Source organism: Takifugu rubripes, unplaced genomic scaffold, assembly GCF_901000725.2.
Source record: "Takifugu rubripes unplaced genomic scaffold, fTakRub1.2, whole genome shotgun sequence".
NCBI classification, from domain to species: Eukaryota; Metazoa; Chordata; class Actinopteri; order Tetraodontiformes; family Tetraodontidae; genus Takifugu; species Takifugu rubripes.
Window position 1 is genome coordinate 22,202 of NW_021821574.1, and position 16,451 is coordinate 38,652.

At 48.4% G+C, this 16,451-nt stretch overlaps 2 protein-coding genes across 2 annotated transcripts; both read left to right on the forward strand.

Annotated features, from left to right (window-relative positions):
- The first annotated feature begins 185 nt into the window (after window positions 1-185).
- Window positions 186-4,086, forward strand: LOC115248097 (peptide-N(4)-(N-acetyl-beta-glucosaminyl)asparagine amidase-like). The gene is made up of 12 exons (XM_029831731.1): window positions 186-414; window positions 636-750; window positions 827-1,030; window positions 1,107-1,269; window positions 1,472-1,691; window positions 1,982-2,103; window positions 2,391-2,536; window positions 2,622-2,732; window positions 2,815-3,000; window positions 3,102-3,287; window positions 3,387-3,564; window positions 3,634-4,086. Exons 1-12 carry the CDS (start codon window positions 314-316, stop codon window positions 3,807-3,809), a joined length of 1,908 nt encoding a protein of 635 aa, XP_029687591.1. The 5' UTR covers window positions 186-313; the 3' UTR covers window positions 3,810-4,086.
- Window positions 4,087-4,320: 234 nt separating this feature from the next.
- On the forward strand, window positions 4,321-16,177 carry LOC101075827 (DNA topoisomerase II beta). The gene is made up of 35 exons (XM_003969176.3): window positions 4,321-4,872; window positions 6,956-7,120; window positions 7,212-7,302; window positions 7,599-7,662; window positions 7,922-8,067; window positions 8,147-8,244; window positions 8,589-8,801; window positions 8,888-9,061; window positions 9,133-9,234; window positions 9,322-9,459; window positions 9,542-9,680; window positions 10,150-10,307; window positions 10,394-10,519; window positions 10,605-10,715; window positions 10,873-10,978; window positions 11,056-11,165; window positions 11,286-11,378; window positions 11,459-11,573; window positions 11,659-11,780; window positions 11,868-12,016; window positions 12,096-12,327; window positions 12,608-12,742; window positions 12,823-13,023; window positions 13,149-13,344; window positions 13,427-13,518; window positions 13,641-13,790; window positions 13,879-13,962; window positions 14,044-14,238; window positions 14,317-14,443; window positions 14,545-14,700; window positions 14,793-15,006; window positions 15,085-15,167; window positions 15,246-15,347; window positions 15,427-15,653; window positions 15,753-16,177. Exons 1-35 carry the CDS (start codon window positions 4,831-4,833, stop codon window positions 15,912-15,914), a joined length of 4,818 nt encoding a protein of 1,605 aa, XP_003969225.2. The 5' UTR covers window positions 4,321-4,830; the 3' UTR covers window positions 15,915-16,177.
- Window positions 16,178-16,451: the final 274 nt, after the last annotated feature.

Consider the following 16,451-nt stretch of genomic DNA (forward strand, 5'->3'; position numbering starts at 1 on the left):
AGGGGTGTTTATTCTTTTTTTAGGCCGCATAGTAAACGCCAGTATTAATAATATAAGAAACGGATGTATCTGTGTACACATGTTATGCTCAGCTAAGAAAGATGAAACCGTATATTATTAATAGACTTGGTTAAGGTTAATGTTTTAGTTAAACTGCCAAGATGGCATTTAAATTCAGACAATTCTAGTCAGGCGTCTAAACGTCCGCCAGAACTAGGACCCCGCGGACCTATTAGCCGGAAATAACCCTGACCAGTTATATTACGCTGAGAGACGTTTGAAAGCCTTTTAGTTGTTCTTTTAAACATTAAAAATGTCGGCCTCAGCAGCAGTCGCAACACTGTGCGAGAATTCAAATGACGATTTTCTAGACGCCGCCAAGCTGTTGCTGACTTATGCGGACAACATTTTAAGGTAAAAGCAGAGCAGTAAATAACGCAGTGCTGGTTTAAGATGAGATATGTAAACGTGGAATTTGTGCCTGTACAAATACATTAAGGATACAGACAAAACAATCGGTCAATCTGTTGGCGGTATTTAAAAATGTGACTGTATTAGGTTACGCTAAAAGATGACTTTGTTTTTAAATGTCAAAATGGCATCATCACTGGTTATTGTGATGTGTCTCCAAACAGGTTTCCCAATGAGGAAAAATACAGATCTATACGTATCGGCAATCCGACCTTTTCAACCAAGCTGTTACCCATCAAAGGTGCAGTGGAATGCCTCTTTGAGATGGGCTTTGAGGAGGTAGTGCCAGATGACAACAAACCTTCTAGTCCAACAAAGGTTGTGGACATTTATGAAAATATTCTAACCTTCTCAGGCTGAGACTCACCTCGTCTTCCCCAAATCTGCATCAGTGGAGCAGCTGAAGCTCATTAGAGACTCCATAGCAACGGAGAGGGACCAAAGGCTTCGTGGAGGACAGCCTGTTCAACCTGCAGCTTCCACCCCAGAACCAGAAAGTTCCGTTGCCGCTGCCTCCAGTCAGGCCATCCCGCCGGCCACACCACAACCGTCGTCCTTGGTAAAGATGTGGTTTAATAAATGCAACATTCAGTAAGGATGTTTATTTTGCTGACTGGATGTTGTCTTACCTTCAGGAGAGCAGCATGAGCTTTTTTGTGACCCTGCAGTCAAATTTCCAAAACGTGATGCTGTATGAGAGCTCTGATCTGCAGGAGGAAGCCAGAAGAGTCATTCCTCAGCAGCAACTGTTGTCCTCTGCAGAGCAAAATCTGAACAAGGCAAAAGAGGCTGATCCAGGTGAAGCTGACATTGTAGAACTAGGATATCATCTGAATACGTGCTGGGTTGATGAGTAAAAATCATGATGCCTCAGTCATTTTTGGCATCTTTGAAGAAATTATTTAAATGCCCTTTTCTCAGAGTTTGGGATAAATGGCTATTTCACACTGATACCAGTCCAGTAATGGTGGTGATAAATTTCCTCTTTTGATCTTTGTAGAGTGCAAACTGGGAATAGAGGACTTCCTGGTGCTGGAGTTGCTAAGATGGTTCAAACAGGCCTTCTTCTCCTGGGTCAACTGTCTGCCCTGCAGCCGCTGTGGGGGCTCTACCCAGAATCAAGGCTCCCTAAGTCCCACCACAGATGACCTCCGCTGGGGGGCTCAGCGGGTGGAGAACCACTTTTGTCAGAGTTGCCAGCTCTCCACCAGATTCCCAAGGTTTGTCTTTGTTCTTACTTCTCCTTTGTGGACTTCAGTTTACTTCCTAGATATGAGAAACATATTGTCATATGTTGCTTCTCAAGGAAAAACAGACCATGAGAAGACTAGATGGTCATTAATTACAAACCAGTACTCCCACCTTGCTTCGTTTTGTCATGGAAAACCAGTCTGTCTTGTCTCATTAAGAACAATAACCAGTAATCATCCCCTAATTTAGAGGCCTTTACTTTTGCAAATGTGGGGATAAGTGTTGAAGTTCAGGTTTGTTTCTCATTTGTAAACAACAGATATAATAATCCTGAGAAGCTTCTTCAGACCAAGAGGGGGCGCTGTGGGGAGTGGGCTAACTGTTTCACGCTGTGCTGCCGAGCGCTGGGCCTGGAGGCCCGATACGTGTGGGACAGCACAGGTATGAACATGACTGCAGAACCAAACTGAGGGACTCTGTCAGGTCTCAGTATCAAATGTCTTAATATTTTGTGATATGTGGGAGTTGTCAGTCTTTTGGACAGCTAATTGACCCGTAATGCCCTGGTAGATCTTTTCATCTAAAATGATGTAAGATTTTGATCTGAGCTTTCCGCTAAAGGTTTCACGTGACTTATTGCTGCATGTGTGATTTACTCACCACATCTCAGGTGTTCCACTGGAAATGATTTCAGAAGTCACAAGAATTCTCTTGTCCTGGTGTTTCAGACCACGTGTGGACGGAAGTATACTCGTTTTCTCAGCGCCGCTGGTTGCACTGTGACTCCTGTGAGAATGTTTGTGATAAGCCTCTGCTGTATGAGGCTGGCTGGGGGAAGAAACTTTCCTACATTCTGGCTTTCTCTAAGGACCAGGTCAGACAAGAGCCAACAAGCTGGTGCTGTCAAAGCCTTTGGGTCCATATTGTCTCTGACTGTGGCTTAATTTTGTCCGTCACAGGTGGTTGACGTGACCTGGAGGTATTCCTGCAAACATCCAGAGGTTTTGGAGAGAAGGACCAGAGTTCAGGAGGCCTGGCTGATGCACACCATCAATGGCTTGAATGCTTCAGTAAGTCTGAACCCTTTTAACTCTGCACACGTGGCTCCTGTTTGGTGACCCTGATGTAAATCTGGCTGCTGCGACGCTGAAGAGGCAGCAGTCTCTGAGTCCAGACAGGAAGAGGGAGCTGACAGAGCGGCTGCTGGTCGAACTGGTTGAGTTTATATCCCCCAAGAAACCAAAGGAGGGAGAGCTGGGAGGGAGAAACTCTGGCTCTCTGGCATGGAGGATAGCACGGGGGGAGACCAGAGCAGCTGACACAGAGACCACCACACAAGTACTTTACAACTCTCTTCAGACACATCTGGATAATTCCCAACACCGGTGGCAGCACAACTACATTCAAGTCTGTCTGCTTGTGTCTGCATGTTCATTCAGTCTGCAGGTTTCGTGTTTACCCCGACCGACCGAGAGAAGGCCGACAGATTCCTGCATGTGCGCTACAGTTCAGTCAAAGACGAGTATTGTCGCGTATCCAACAACTCTGAGGTGATTCAGACGTGGGATCGGTGCTTGTGGAAGAAGGAGTCCGTCTTCAGAAAAATAGAGCACGACTGGGAGATGGTATGATTCATTACTCTCTATGTTTGGATCATTTAATACAACTAACACCAAAGCAATTAGTTGTGAATATCAACTGCAGAAGTCTGTATCCTTCTTCAGGTGTACATCGCTCGAACAGAAGGCTCCTCTGAGGGCAGGATAAGCTGGAAGTTTGACTTTAGTCCAGTAGGTTTAAAGATAAAATCTGTTTCCATCATGGCAGCCAGTCAGACGTTTCAATCTGGGAGAGTCTGCTGGCGTTTACAGGCTGGCCCGACTACCACAGAGTTCTCTGGAGGTACAATAACAATTACTGCCCAGGTAAATGTAACGCTTCCTGACAATTTTCCTGTGTTTCCCCCTTCAGATGGGAACGTGCAGTCCTTCCAGAATGTCGCCGGCTCACCAGAGTTGGTCATCACAGCAGAACTTGGTGGTGGTGATGGCGACGCGTCATGGCAGCACTCGCAGCTCTTCAGGCAAAGCCAGAAGCATACGGAAGAATACTCATTTGAAGTCCAAATCTACCTCGAAGATGATTGACGGAAGTTGACGTGGAGCTCCAGAGCATTCCTTCGATGACTCCAGAGCTTCGGAGTTACAGTGCTGACAAGAGTGCAATATTGGGTCCAGATGGAGATACGAGTGTTGATAAATGTCTTTTGTGTGAAATGTGGAAACTATGAAGAGTTTTATCTACAAAGCCATAGTGTTTGGAACGTCTTTCTCCTGAGTGGGATGAAACGTGTGGTCAATGGGACAATACAACAAACCGGATTTAATGCCAGTGGTTCTGCCTGTAATAAACTGATTATTGGTGTTGGGTTTATTGTATTCTATACATATCCGTCTGCAGTGATGTGGATGTGTGCTGGGAGTGTCGGTAAATGCGGTCGGGGTTAACTGCTTTTCCTGCGGTCTGGTTTTTAAGCGCATTAATTAAACACGTCTGGATTTTCTGTGGCCGTTCTGTCTCCCTCTTGCGGTGGCGTCAGGGAACTGCCCATTGAGTGTTCTCAATTCCCATTGGCAGGAATGCCGGTTATTTTGAAAAGCCGGCACCTGATTGGTCGGCGAGATCCGCGAGACGATTCGCCGTCTGTCCTGCAGATGGAGGAGCCGGACAGGGGATGCGAGCGCTAGCTTAAATTCCTTTATTTTTAAATGAAAAGTGCTGAGGGTTTGATTTCCGGGGCCTTTACCTTAGTGTCCCGCGTCACTCCCTTCGGGTTTTGCTTGTAGTTGTGAGTCTGTTTATCGCTTGAGCTGTGTACAGTATTTATTTCGCGGCGAGTAGCCCGGTTAGCATCTTTGTTGGAAGTTTGGGCCTGCTCTTCCACCGCTTGTCGATTTTAACAATAGCCGCGGAACACTCCCCTCTGCCTACGATGCTCCGCTCCAGATATCACCTCTAACGCGAACGGAACACGAACATGGACAATAAACCCCTCTGGACCCAATTCACCATCTGAGGCGCCTTTTGTGCGGACACACTTTTAATCCCACTGCGGTTTTGAGCGATTCCAAGACATCTTGAAGACGAAAATCGGTACCACAAAGAAAGATGTCCAACGGCGCAGCGGGAAGCGGAGGACTGGCTTGGCTGGTAAGTTAGTTTGTCATATAGCTAAGTAATTAACTCGTAGTAACTGGAGTTATCACACACCGAGTTATTACGGCCAGAGCAGCGACAGCCGGAGCCTGCGTTTAAATCCCCAGAGCGGGACGATGAGAGCAGCTGGTGTTTAAACTGGCCGGGTTACCAGCACCGATCAACCCCGACATCACACAGTCACACAGGTCTCAACAGTCTCAACACGAACCCGACACGCTCGGAAAACACTCTAATCCAGGACCACAGCAAAACAGGAGAAAGTCCACGATATACACTGTTTACGACGACGGGTGACGTCATCAAGGCAGCTCAATGCTCAGTCACGGAGACCAGTATTGATGTTTACATAAAAGTGACATCATTGTGAAAACAAGGACAATATATAACCAGTAAATGTAGCCTCTGTCCCAGTATAACCAGTCAATTTAATAGTCCTCTCTGTCCCAGTATAACCAGTCCATTTAATGCTCCTCTCTGTCCTAGTATAACCAGTCCATTTAATATCCCTCTCTGTCCCAGTATAACCAGTCCATTTAATAGTCCTCTCTGTCCCAGTATAACCAGTCCATTTAATATCCCTCTCTGTCCCAGTATAACCAGTCCATTTAATAGTCCTCTCTGTCCCAGTATAACCAGTCCATTTAATGCTCCTCTCTGTCCTAGTATAACCAGTCCATTTAATAGTCCTCTCTGTCCCAGTATAACCAGTCCATTTAATAGTCCTCTCTGTCCCAGTATAACCAGTCCATTTAATAGTCCTCTCTGTCCCAGTATAACCAGTCCATTTAATAGTCCTCTCTGTCCCAGTATAACCAGTCCATTTAATGCTCCTCTCTGTCCTAGTATAACCAGTCCATTTAATAGTCCTCTCTGTCCCAGTATAACCAGTCCATTTAATAGTCCTCTCTGTCCTAGTATAACCAGTCCATTTAATAGTCCTCTCTGTCCCAGTATAACCAGTCCATTTAATAGTCCTCTCTGTCCCAGTATAACCAGTCCATTTAATAGTCCTCTCTGTCCTAGTATAACCAGTCCATTTAATAGTCCTCTCTGTCCCAGTATAACCAGTCCATTTAATAGTCCTCTCTGTCCTAGTATAACCAGTCCATTTAATAGTCCTCTCTGTCCCAGTATAACCAGTCCATTTAATATCCCTCTCTGTCCCAGTATAACCAGTCCATTTAATAGTCCTCTCTGTCCCAGTATAACCAGTCCATTTCTGTCCCAGTATAACCAGTCCATTTAATAGTCCTCTCTGTCCCAGTATAACCAGTCCATTTCTGTCCCAGTATAACCAGTCCATTTAATAGTCCTCTCTGTCCCAGTATAACCAGTCCATTTAATAGTCCTCTCTGTCCCAGTATAACCAGTCCATTTAATAGTCCTCTCTGTCCTAGTATAACCAGTCCATTTAATAGTCCTCTCTGTCCCAGTATAACCAGTCCATTTAATAGTCCTCTCTGTCCCAGTATAACCAGTCCATTTAATAGTCCTCTCTGTCCTAGTATAACCAGTCCATTTCTGTCCCAGTATAACCAGTCCATTTAATAGTCCTCTCTGTCCCAGTATAACCAGTCCATTTAATAGTCCTCTCTGTCCCAGTATAACCAGTCCATTTAATATCCCTCTCTGTCCCAGTATAACCAGTCCATTTAATAGTCTTCTCTGTCCCAATATAACCAGTCCATTTAATAGTCCTCTGTCCCAGTATAACCAGTCCATTTCTGTCCCAGTATAACCAGTCCATTTAATGCTCCTCTCTGTCCCAGTATAGCCAGTCCATTTAATATCCCTCTCCGTCCTAGTGTAACAAATCTGTTACCGCTCTGTCCCAGTGTAACCAGTCCATTTAACAGTCCTCTCTGTCCCAGTATAACCAGTCCATTTAACAGTCCTCTCTGTCCCAGTGTAACCAGTCCATTTAACAGTCCTCTCTGTCCCAGTGTAACCATTCTAACCAGTGCGTTCCAACAGAACCCTGTGTTTGTGGTGCAGTACCTGTGTTGTGGGTTCCAGCCGTCAGCCTTGGCAGCAGCAGCTGTCTGGAGGGTTCTAAACTCGGCTGTTTCAACAGGAGGCGGCGAACGGCAGAGGTGATGCTGGTAAGATGGAAGCAGCCAGGAAGGATAAGGCGGCGTCCAAGCTGTCCGTGGAGCGAGTGTACCAGAAGAAGACCCAGCTGGAGCACATCCTGCTGCGTCCTGACACCTACATCGGCAGCGTGGAGCCCGTGACCCAGGTCAGCCCAGATCAGCAGCTAAGCTCTTCCTGGACCAACAGGACCACTGCTGAATGTGGAGCTCTGATCACTGAAGTGGTTTCTCTTGCAGCAAATGTGGGTTTTTGACGAAGATGTTGGGATGAACCAGAGGGAAATCAGCTACGTTCCAGGACTCTACAAGATCTTTGATGAAATTCTCGGTGAGTTTAGGTGAACACGCTGGACCTCTGATGCTGACGCTCCTTCATTAGAGCAGGTGGTTCTGTGACGTGACCTCTGAAGTTCCTGGTCCGTATCTACGCATGGACACTGCATTTTTCAGTGTTTCTCGAAGGAAATTCAAGTTTTCCCTGTTTCAGGCCAGAGTGGCTGATTATCAGGAGATGTGACCTTACTGATTTTATGTGGATTCATATGAGCATCTGGGGGTGAACAGAAGTTAAAGGGTGCCTTTATGTTCTTGGACTCGTCTATCATCCTTTTTTCTGCGTTTCAGTCAACGCAGCGGACAACAAACAACGAGACAAGAACATGACGGCCATCAAGATCAGCATCGACCCGTGAGTACCGCCGCCGTGGCTCCAGCTGTCGCTGCCTGAATGCTGCCTTGATGTTAAGAACTTTGTTTTAACGTGGGCTGACCAACGTTAGCTTCATGATTACTGGCATCATTACTGAGAGTCGGGGAGGATGGTAAAAACATCAGCGAGCTGCTCAGGTGGTGGCTGAGGAACGGGCATGGATTCTATTGGAATATGTTTCAACGGTCTAACTTCTGTTCTGTAACCATGGCAACATGCTGACTCCCATCTCCAACAGTGAGTCCAACACCATCTCCATCTGGAACAATGGGAAAGGAATCCCCGTGGTGGAGCACAAGGATGAGAAGATGTACGTACCCGCTCTGATCTTCGGACACCTGCTGACGTCCAGCAACTACGATGACGAGGAGAAGAAGGTCACAGGTGAGGACCTCCGGGTCAGCAGGTGACCCCAGGGGTCAGTGTAGACCATCTTCAGCGCTAACAGGCTGTTTGACCTCAGGTGGGAGGAACGGCTACGGAGCTAAACTCTGTAACATCTTCAGTACCAAGTTCACCGTGGAGACCGCCTGCAAGGAGTACAGACACAGCTTCAAACAGGTGAGCCTGCCACTCTTCCAGGAGCCCTAAACTTTGCCCTGGCAATGGGGTTTCTATAGCAACGCACACGATTCAGGCTCCAGATGTTTGAACTGGTGACAATTTCATTGCAGCAACAGTTCTGACTGACAATCATAGTGATGCTGTTTTTGTAGGGGTTTGAAGGTCACGTCTGAGGTAAGTTTGTGTTTGTTCCTGTGGTTATCGGGACACGCGGTGCTTCCTCACCATCATCACACCATTTTCTGGCCAGAAATCGCCTCACTCACACGGTGCTTTAAGTTAGACACGACCGCGTTAACCTTGTGTGTGTGCATGACCTTGTGACCTTTCTCTGTCCTCAGACGTGGCAGAACAACATGACCAAGACTTCTGACCCCAAGGTCAAGTTTTTTGACGGGGACGATTTCACCTGCGTGACCTTCCAGCCCGACCTGTCCAAGTTCAAGATGGAAAAACTGGACAAGGACATCATCGCGCTGCTCACACGCAGAGCGTACGACGTGGCCGGTTCCTGCAAAGGAGTGAAAGTCACATTGAATGGAAAGAAATTACCTGTAAGTCTTTTTTCTATCTCAAAGTCCATTTGATTTTTTAAAAGCACGATATAAATGTTATGGGATTTTCTGGTTGGACACCAAAGGTCAACGGCTTCCGCAGCTACGTGGACCTCTACGTGAAGGACAAACTGGACGAGACGGGCGTGGCGCTGAAAGTGGTGAACGAGGCGGTAAATGAGCGCTGGGAGGTTTGTCTCACCCTGAGCGAGAAAGGATTCCAGCAGATCAGCTTCGTCAACAGCATCGCCACCACCAAGGTCCGTCAGCCCGGTCACAAAGTGGGAGGGACACACTCGCCCCAGAGCTAACCAGAGCGTGTGTGTTGCAGGGGGGCAGACATATCGATTATGTGGTGGACCAGATTGTGGCCAAACTGATTGAAGTAGTGAAGAAGAAGAACAAGGCAGGCGTGACAGTTAAACCCTTCCAGGTAGCGTAACCATGGCAACATATCCGGTCAATGCAGTTTTCTCTACACGCTTGTTTAAGAAACTGAGTCCTGACTCTGTTCCACCAGGTGAAGAACCACATCTGGGTGTTTGTGAACGCACTGATCGAGAACCCGTCCTTTGACTCCCAGACCAAGGAGAACATGACACTGCAGACTAAGAGTTTTGGGTCCAAATGTCCTCTGTCGGACAAATTCATCAGAGCCGTAAGGACGTTCCTCCTCCAGCCACCGATGGTCAAACAGCTGGACGTCAGTGGTGAAATCACGCTGTCTCTGTCCCTCACAGGCCACCAACTGCGGCATCGTGGAGAGCATCCTCAACTGGGTCAAGTTCAAAGCTCAGACGCAGCTGAATAAGAAGTGCTCGTCTGTCAAACACAGCAAGATCAAAGGCATCCCCAAGCTGGACGACGCCAACGATGCCGGTGTGTCAACGGTGCATTCTGAAAATGTAATGTGCAGGTTCAGTGAGCGAGCCGTTGCTCATGAGAAGGACCCTTCAGACATGCGTTCTATCACCTTATGGTGCTTCAGCCCAAGTTCAGAGAGAACACGTTCAGCAGAGTGGGGCAAAAAGAATCTTTTCCATGTTGTCTGGAAGAAAATTAACATGGATGAGGTCAGATTTTATATTAGTCCCACAAAATATCAAACACCTCTTTGTCCACTAGATGGTGCTAGAGGTTTAAATTTCCATGACATTTAAAAATAGATAAAAATGGGACTTGAGTCAAATCATCAGGGAACAAAGTTGCTTTCAGTTGTAATCCCAGTTTCACCAGTTTGATGGATAAATAACTTAAAATTAACTGGTGAAACTTTCACTGAGCAGCTGCTGCTCAGAAAACGATGCGCTGACACCTAAAATGACAAAGTGTTCTTCTTGCTGGGCAGGTGGGAAACATTCCTCTGAATGCACTCTGATCCTCACCGAGGGAGACTCGGCCAAGTCTCTGGCTGTTTCTGGACTCGGAGTCATTGGGCGAGATCGTTACGGAGTTTTCCCGCTCAGAGGAAAGATCCTTAACGTCCGGGAGGCAACACACAAGCAGGTGTGGAAAAGTTTCATTCTTGTGGATCCTTCAGAGATGATCAATTAAACTGGGAGGTGCTAAGGAGCTGCTTTCTGGTTTCACAGATTATGGAAAACGCAGAGATTAACAACATCATCAAAATCGTTGGGCTTCAGTACAAAAAGAGCTACGACGACCCAGAATCCCTGAGGAGCCTGCGTTACGGCAAGATCATGATCATGACGGATCAGGTGAGCTGTGGCGTGGAGGCTTGTACGGGTTTATTGGACTGGGAACCAGTTCAGCCAGTGGGTTAACACGTCTGTGTTGTACCAGGATCAAGATGGCTCCCACATCAAAGGACTTCTCATCAACTTTTTCCATCACAACTGGCCGTCGCTCCTAAAACACACGTTCCTGGAGGAGTTCATCACACCCATCGTCAAGGTAACGGAGATGCTCTCGTGTATACTTGATATTTTCTTTGGTGCTCTTTTCCATGATTGGGCTCTTTTGAGCTGATCATTTTGCTTCCTACAGTGTTTCAGGAGGTTCTGGTGGTTGGTTTGGGCCAACAGGTTAATTTGTTGTTGTGTTGCAACAGGCGACCAAAAACAAGCAGGAAATGGCATTCTACAGCATTCCAGAGTTTGATGAGTGGAAGAAACACACGGAGAATTATAAAAGTTGGCATATAAAGTACTACAAAGGTTCGTCCTTGTGTTTACAACGGCCAAACTTTTCCCTCAAGTTGACTTTTAAATGAAAACGAGCCATTTTCTTAAAGGTTTGGGTACAAGCACGAGCAAGGAGGCCAAGGAATACTTTGCGGAGATGGAGAAGCACCGAATTACCTTCAGATACAGCGGCGCTGAGGATGACGCGGCCATAACTCTGGTGAGTGACCCAGCAGGATACAGCTCATCCCCATCATTGCCGCGGTGCAGTGCGGCCTCTCACACCACCGGCTGTGGGTGAGATGTTCAGGCCTGTAATCTGTGGCCGTTTCTGTTCCAGGCCTTCAGTAAAAAGAAGACGGATGACAGAAAAGAGTGGCTGACCAACTTCATGGAGGACAGACGCCAGAGGAGGATGCACGGCCTGCCAGAGGTAGGTGACCTCCCCGTCTTCATCTGCATGTTTTTCAGCTCAATTTATTTCTCTTTTTTAAAACCTTTATTTTTTTAAAGCAATATCTGTACGGGAGCCAGGCTAGACATCTTTCCTACAACGACTTCATCAACAAAGAGCTGATCCTGTTCTCCAACTCTGACAACGAGCGGTCCATTCCATCCTTAGTTGACGGTATGTATTCAGGTTGAGAAGTTGGTATCTTTGTGGTACCTGCAGCGAGTGCGTCCTGTCTCTGATGACAGGACGTGTGTTCCAGGTTTAAAACCAGGCCAGAGGAAGGTGCTGTTCACCTGCCTCAAGAGGAACGACAAGAGGGAGGTGAAGGTGGCTCAGCTGGCTGGTTCAGTGGCAGAGATGTCGGCCTATCATCATGGCGAGGTGAGCGCTCCGTTCCCGTCCCTGTTTACTGAGGGATCACAGGTCTAATCGCGGACCCTCGGGTTTTCTTCCTCCGTCTGTCTGCAGCAAGCTCTCATGATGACCATCGTCAACTTGGCCCAGAATTTTGTGGGCAGCAACAACTTGAACATCCTGCAGCCTCTGGGTCAGTTTGGTACTCGCATCAATGGAGGCAAAGATGCTGCCAGCCCCCGTTACATCTTCACCATGCTCAGGTAGAACAGCGACACCGACGTTCCCGTCAAGGGTCAAGAACTCGGAACATGGTTGTAACGGCGTTCTCGTTCCCCGCAGTCCTCTTGCCAAACTGTTGTTCCCCGCGGTTGATTCAAACCTGCTAAAGTTCCTGTACGATGACAACCAGAAGGTGGAGCCCGAGTGGTACATTCCCATAATTCCCATGGTGCTGGTGAACGGCGCAGAGGGAATCGGGACAGGCTGGGCCTGCAAGATTCCAAACTATGATGTGAGAGAGATCGTCAACAACATCTACCGCATGCTGAACCACCAGGACCCCCTGCAGATGGTAAATAGGCTGACAGAGCCATGCCTCATTGGTTCTCACCCAGGTTCTGACCCGTCAATGTGTCCCTCTCTATGAAGTGGTGATGTCATCAATGTGGTCTGTGATGAGGCCCTTTGCAGGTTTTTGACTGCCCGTCAGAGCGAAGAGGAGGATGCTTCAAAACTATTCAGACTTGTTGAAGTGTCTCTCCTCTCCTCTCCTCTCCTCTCCTCTCCTCTCCTCTCCTCTCCTCTCCCCTCCCCTCCCCTCCCCTCCCCTCCCCTCCCTGTATGCCTATTAGCTCCCCAGCTATAAAAACTTCAAAGGAGTGATCCACGAGCTGGGACAGAACCAGTACCTGGTCAGTGGGGAGGTGTCGGTCATAGACAAAAACACCATTGAGGTCACAGAGCTTCCAGTCCGGACGTGGACGCAGGTACTGTTGGCGCCGTCCTCCATCCGTCTGTAGGTGAAAGGGTCCAGTCTCAGGACAAACGTGTGTCTCCTGGTGTGCAGGCCTACAAGGAGTCAGTGTTGGAGCCGATGCTGCAGGGCAGCGACAAAACACCAGCTCTCATCAACGACTATAAAGAATACCACACAGACACCACGGTCAAGTTTCTGGTCCGCATGTCTGAGGAGAAGCTGGCCCAGGCCGAGTCGGTCGGTCTTCACAAAGTCTTCAAGCTGCAGTCCAGCCTGACCTGTAACTCCATGGTAACCAACTCTTCTCACAGTTTCCTGCAACCAGATCATTTCTGACCTCAACACTGATGGTGGATCTAATTGGGTCACCAAGTCCTTTACAGCTGCAATATTAATGGCGTTTGTCATCTATTCAGGTGCTGTTCGACCACATGGGCTGTATGAAGAGGTACGAGTCGGTCCAGGACATCCTCAAGGAGTTCTTCGAGCTCCGGCTGCACTACTACAAGCTTAGGAAGGACTGGTTAGTGGGCAGCTTGGGGGCCGAGGCCGCCAAGCTCTCCAACCAGGCTCGCTTTGTCCTGGAGAAGATCGAGGGGAAGGTCTCCATAGGTCAGGAGGCAGAAACTCAGAACGTCGTGCAGCAGCTTGAATATTGGTGAATATTAATGTTTCTTTTTCTTCACCTGGACAGAAAACAAATCCAAGCGTGAGCTGATCCGCATGTTGGTGCAGAAAGGCTTCGAATCGGATCCAGTTGCTGCCTGGACCAAGGCTCAAGAGAAGGTGCTGAGCACACATTCCACATCACAACGTCCACGTTTTGTCCAGCACTTCAGATCATTTGAGAGGAAAATGGAGGATTTTGCTCAGGTTGTTCTGAGAGTAAACCGTGTAAACTCCATCAGGCTCTGGAGGAAGACGGCGGGAACGAGAGCGACACGTCGCTGGATTCTGGCTCCACGTCGGGACCAAACTTCAACTACATCCTCAACATGCCTCTGTGGTGCCTGACGAAAGAGAGGGTGGAGGAGCTGCTCAAGCAGAGGGACCTGAAGGTATTTAGATGGGATTTGTTCTTCAGGAGGTTCAGGGTCCATCTGTGAGGGTGCCATATTTAACCACGGTGGCTGTGCTGTTGTGCAGAGAGGAGAACTGAACGAGCTCCAGAAGAAATCCCCAGAGGATCTTTGGAAGGAGGACCTGGCGGTGTTTGTGGAGGAGCTGGAGGTACATCTGCTGCTCGCAGCTAATGAGCTGCTGTGCCAATAAACCCAAGTTAACTGGAGTTTTACTGGTTTAACCCATCAGAAATTGGAGGCCATGGAGCGAGAGGAGCTCAGCTCAGGCAAAGCGATCAAGCTGGTGAAGGGGAAGGTGGGAAAACCGAAGGTGAAGAAGATGAACCTGGAGGAAACATTGCCGTCTCCGTTTGCCCGAAGGGTGGAGCCTCCAACGCAGCCAATAAAATCTGATGCAGCCAAGAAACTCACCAAAAAGAAAAAGGTACCCAGAGACGATGTTGATCTCAAACAAGACGAGTCGGGACTGGAATGTTCTGACAGGTCCTCTTTTCCTTCTCAGGGCGACGCCGATCTGGCCGCTAAGTTGGAGATCGATGAGGACGGTTTGGGCGGCGAAGGAGGAGCAGGAGAGAATTCTGTAGCCAAACCGAAGGCTCCACGAGTCAGAAAGGAGAAGAAGGAGCCTGGTACGGACATTTAACCAGTCTGTGACGAAAATGCTGAGTTCAATTGGGAAGTGTGCTGAGATGTTTATCAGCTGCCAACAAACCTGACTGGTCCTTTTCAGGAGCTCCAAGAGTGAGAAAACCCGCAGCACCCAAGAGTACGGTGAAGAAGGTGAAGAAGAGGAACCCCTGGTCTGAGGACGAGTCCAAGTCAGACAGCGAGCTGGAGAACAGCGAGCTCGTCATCCCCCGAGAGAACAAGTCCCAGAGGGCATCAGGTGAGGCAGCGTCTCCACCAGCACCACCGCAGGTGGCCACTCGGTCATCAACCTCCGATGAGCTTCTGACGCCTCTCGTTGTGTTCTCTCAGCTTCCAAACCCAAATACACCTTTGACTTCTCTGAGGAGGAAGACGAGGGCGAGGAGGAGGAGAACGGTGAGGAAGATGTGACAACCTCCCCGGTGAGATCGCCAAAAGAGGACTTCCCCGCTTCTCAGACCAAAAGCCGCTACGACGACCGCGACGACGAGGACGAGGACGAGGACAACGGAATCTCCATCTCTTCGCTCAAACAGAAGCCCATGTAAGGGCTCGTCCAGTCGCATGTCGTGGGCGGAGTTATGTTCAAGTAGAACCTTCACTTCCTGTCCTCTGTCTGAAGGTCGGCGCCCGTGGAGAAGAAGAAAGAGACGAGCAGCATTTTCTCATCCAAGTTGGCGTTTTCTGACAAAAGCAACGACAGCGGTGAGTATCGGCTCGCTCTGCTGAAGGTTAATCCAGAAAAGATGGAGGGATTAGGGATCTTCTGTGGTTGTCCTGCAGACGGATCAAAGTCCGACAGCGATGACGGCGGCAGCAGCGGCAGGATGTTCTCCACCTACTCCAGCAGTTCTTTGTTTGACAAACCATCACCGGCAAAGAAAGGTGCGTCCACCAGAGGGCGCAGTGACGGACGCCACAGTTTGTGACGCTCTTTAGTGACGTGCTTCTCTTTGCCCTTCAGCTGCCAAGAAGCCGACAGATGTAGCTCTTAAACCCAGGAAGCCACCAGCACCCAAACAAACAAAGAAACCAGATAAATCCATCTGGGACTCGGACTCGGACACCGAGGACAAGAAGCCGTCGGCGGCTCTTAAAGGTACAGGTAAAGGCCGGGGGAGGAAGAGGAAGGGCTCCGACTCTGAAGAAGACTACAGTCCCATGAAGAAGATGAACAAACCTGCGGCCAGAGTGAGTGTCAGCCCCTGGTACACGTGTGTGTGTGTGTGTGTGTGTGTGTGTGTGTAGTGAAATAACACAGGTTGTGCATATGTTGTGCTTCCTGCTCAGAAACCTCAGAAACCTCCGTCTGACGAGGAGGACAACGACAGCAACGGTCCGAGCCTGCTGAAGGCGGCCAGCAGAGACCGGCCGGGTCGCGCCAAGAAGGAGGTCAAGTACTTCGATGAGTCGGACAACGAGGACGACGCCGACGACGACATGTTCGATTGAAGCGGCCGATCACGTCACACACTCCTCCTGTGCTCACAGACTTTTGTACATTTTCTGTTCAGTTTCATCGATGTGACATTTTGATGATTTTTAACGTGTTTGTGTTTTACACTTTTTATTAAACATATATTTCTTTTTTATGCTCATTCAGATGTTCTGTATTTGTGGCTTTTAGAACGTTAGGACGCTGTGCTTCAGCACATTATAATTGTTAAAATAATATGTAACTTTTTGAACATGAAGTAAGTAAACAATGAAATGTGCACATTTGTGGCCTGGTTCTTTAATGAAAATGTTCTGGAGGTGAACCAGAATTCTGAGGTCTGTGGATTATTGGTCACATGATCAAACATTTCCTTCATCTTTCTACAATATTAGGAGCAAGCAGACACGACAAAAGAAGCAAACTTGCTCTGGCCACGCCCTTGTCTGAAATACGTGTTGTGGGCGTGGCCAGAGTGCACGATCTGGCGATATTCTTGTTGCCACGCCCCCATCCATCATGGGCAACAAGCCGCGCGAGGGGCGTGGCTAATC

What these genes read in the sequence shown, in the direction of transcription:
- LOC115248097 (XM_029831731.1), top strand. Translation starts at nt 314, where the DNA reads ATGTCGGCCTCAGCAGCAGTCGCAACACTGTGCGAGAATTCAAATGAC. An exon ending in CACCACAACCGTCGTCCTTG is followed by an intron (nt 1,031 to 1,106) that starts GTAAAGATGTGG and finishes TCTTACCTTCAG; the next exon opens with GAGAGCAGCATGAGCTTTTT. An exon ending in CTCTCCACCAGATTCCCAAG is followed by an intron (nt 1,692 to 1,981) that starts GTTTGTCTTTGT and finishes TGTAAACAACAG; the next exon opens with ATATAATAATCCTGAGAAGC.
- LOC101075827 (XM_003969176.3), top strand. Translation starts at nt 4,831, where the DNA reads ATGTCCAACGGCGCAGCGGGAAGCGGAGGACTGGCTTGGCTG. An exon ending in CGGCCTATCATCATGGCGAG is followed by an intron (nt 11,781 to 11,867) that starts GTGAGCGCTCCG and finishes GTCTGTCTGCAG; the next exon opens with CAAGCTCTCATGATGACCAT. An exon ending in ACCATCACCGGCAAAGAAAG is followed by an intron (nt 15,348 to 15,426) that starts GTGCGTCCACCA and finishes TTTGCCCTTCAG; the next exon opens with CTGCCAAGAAGCCGACAGAT.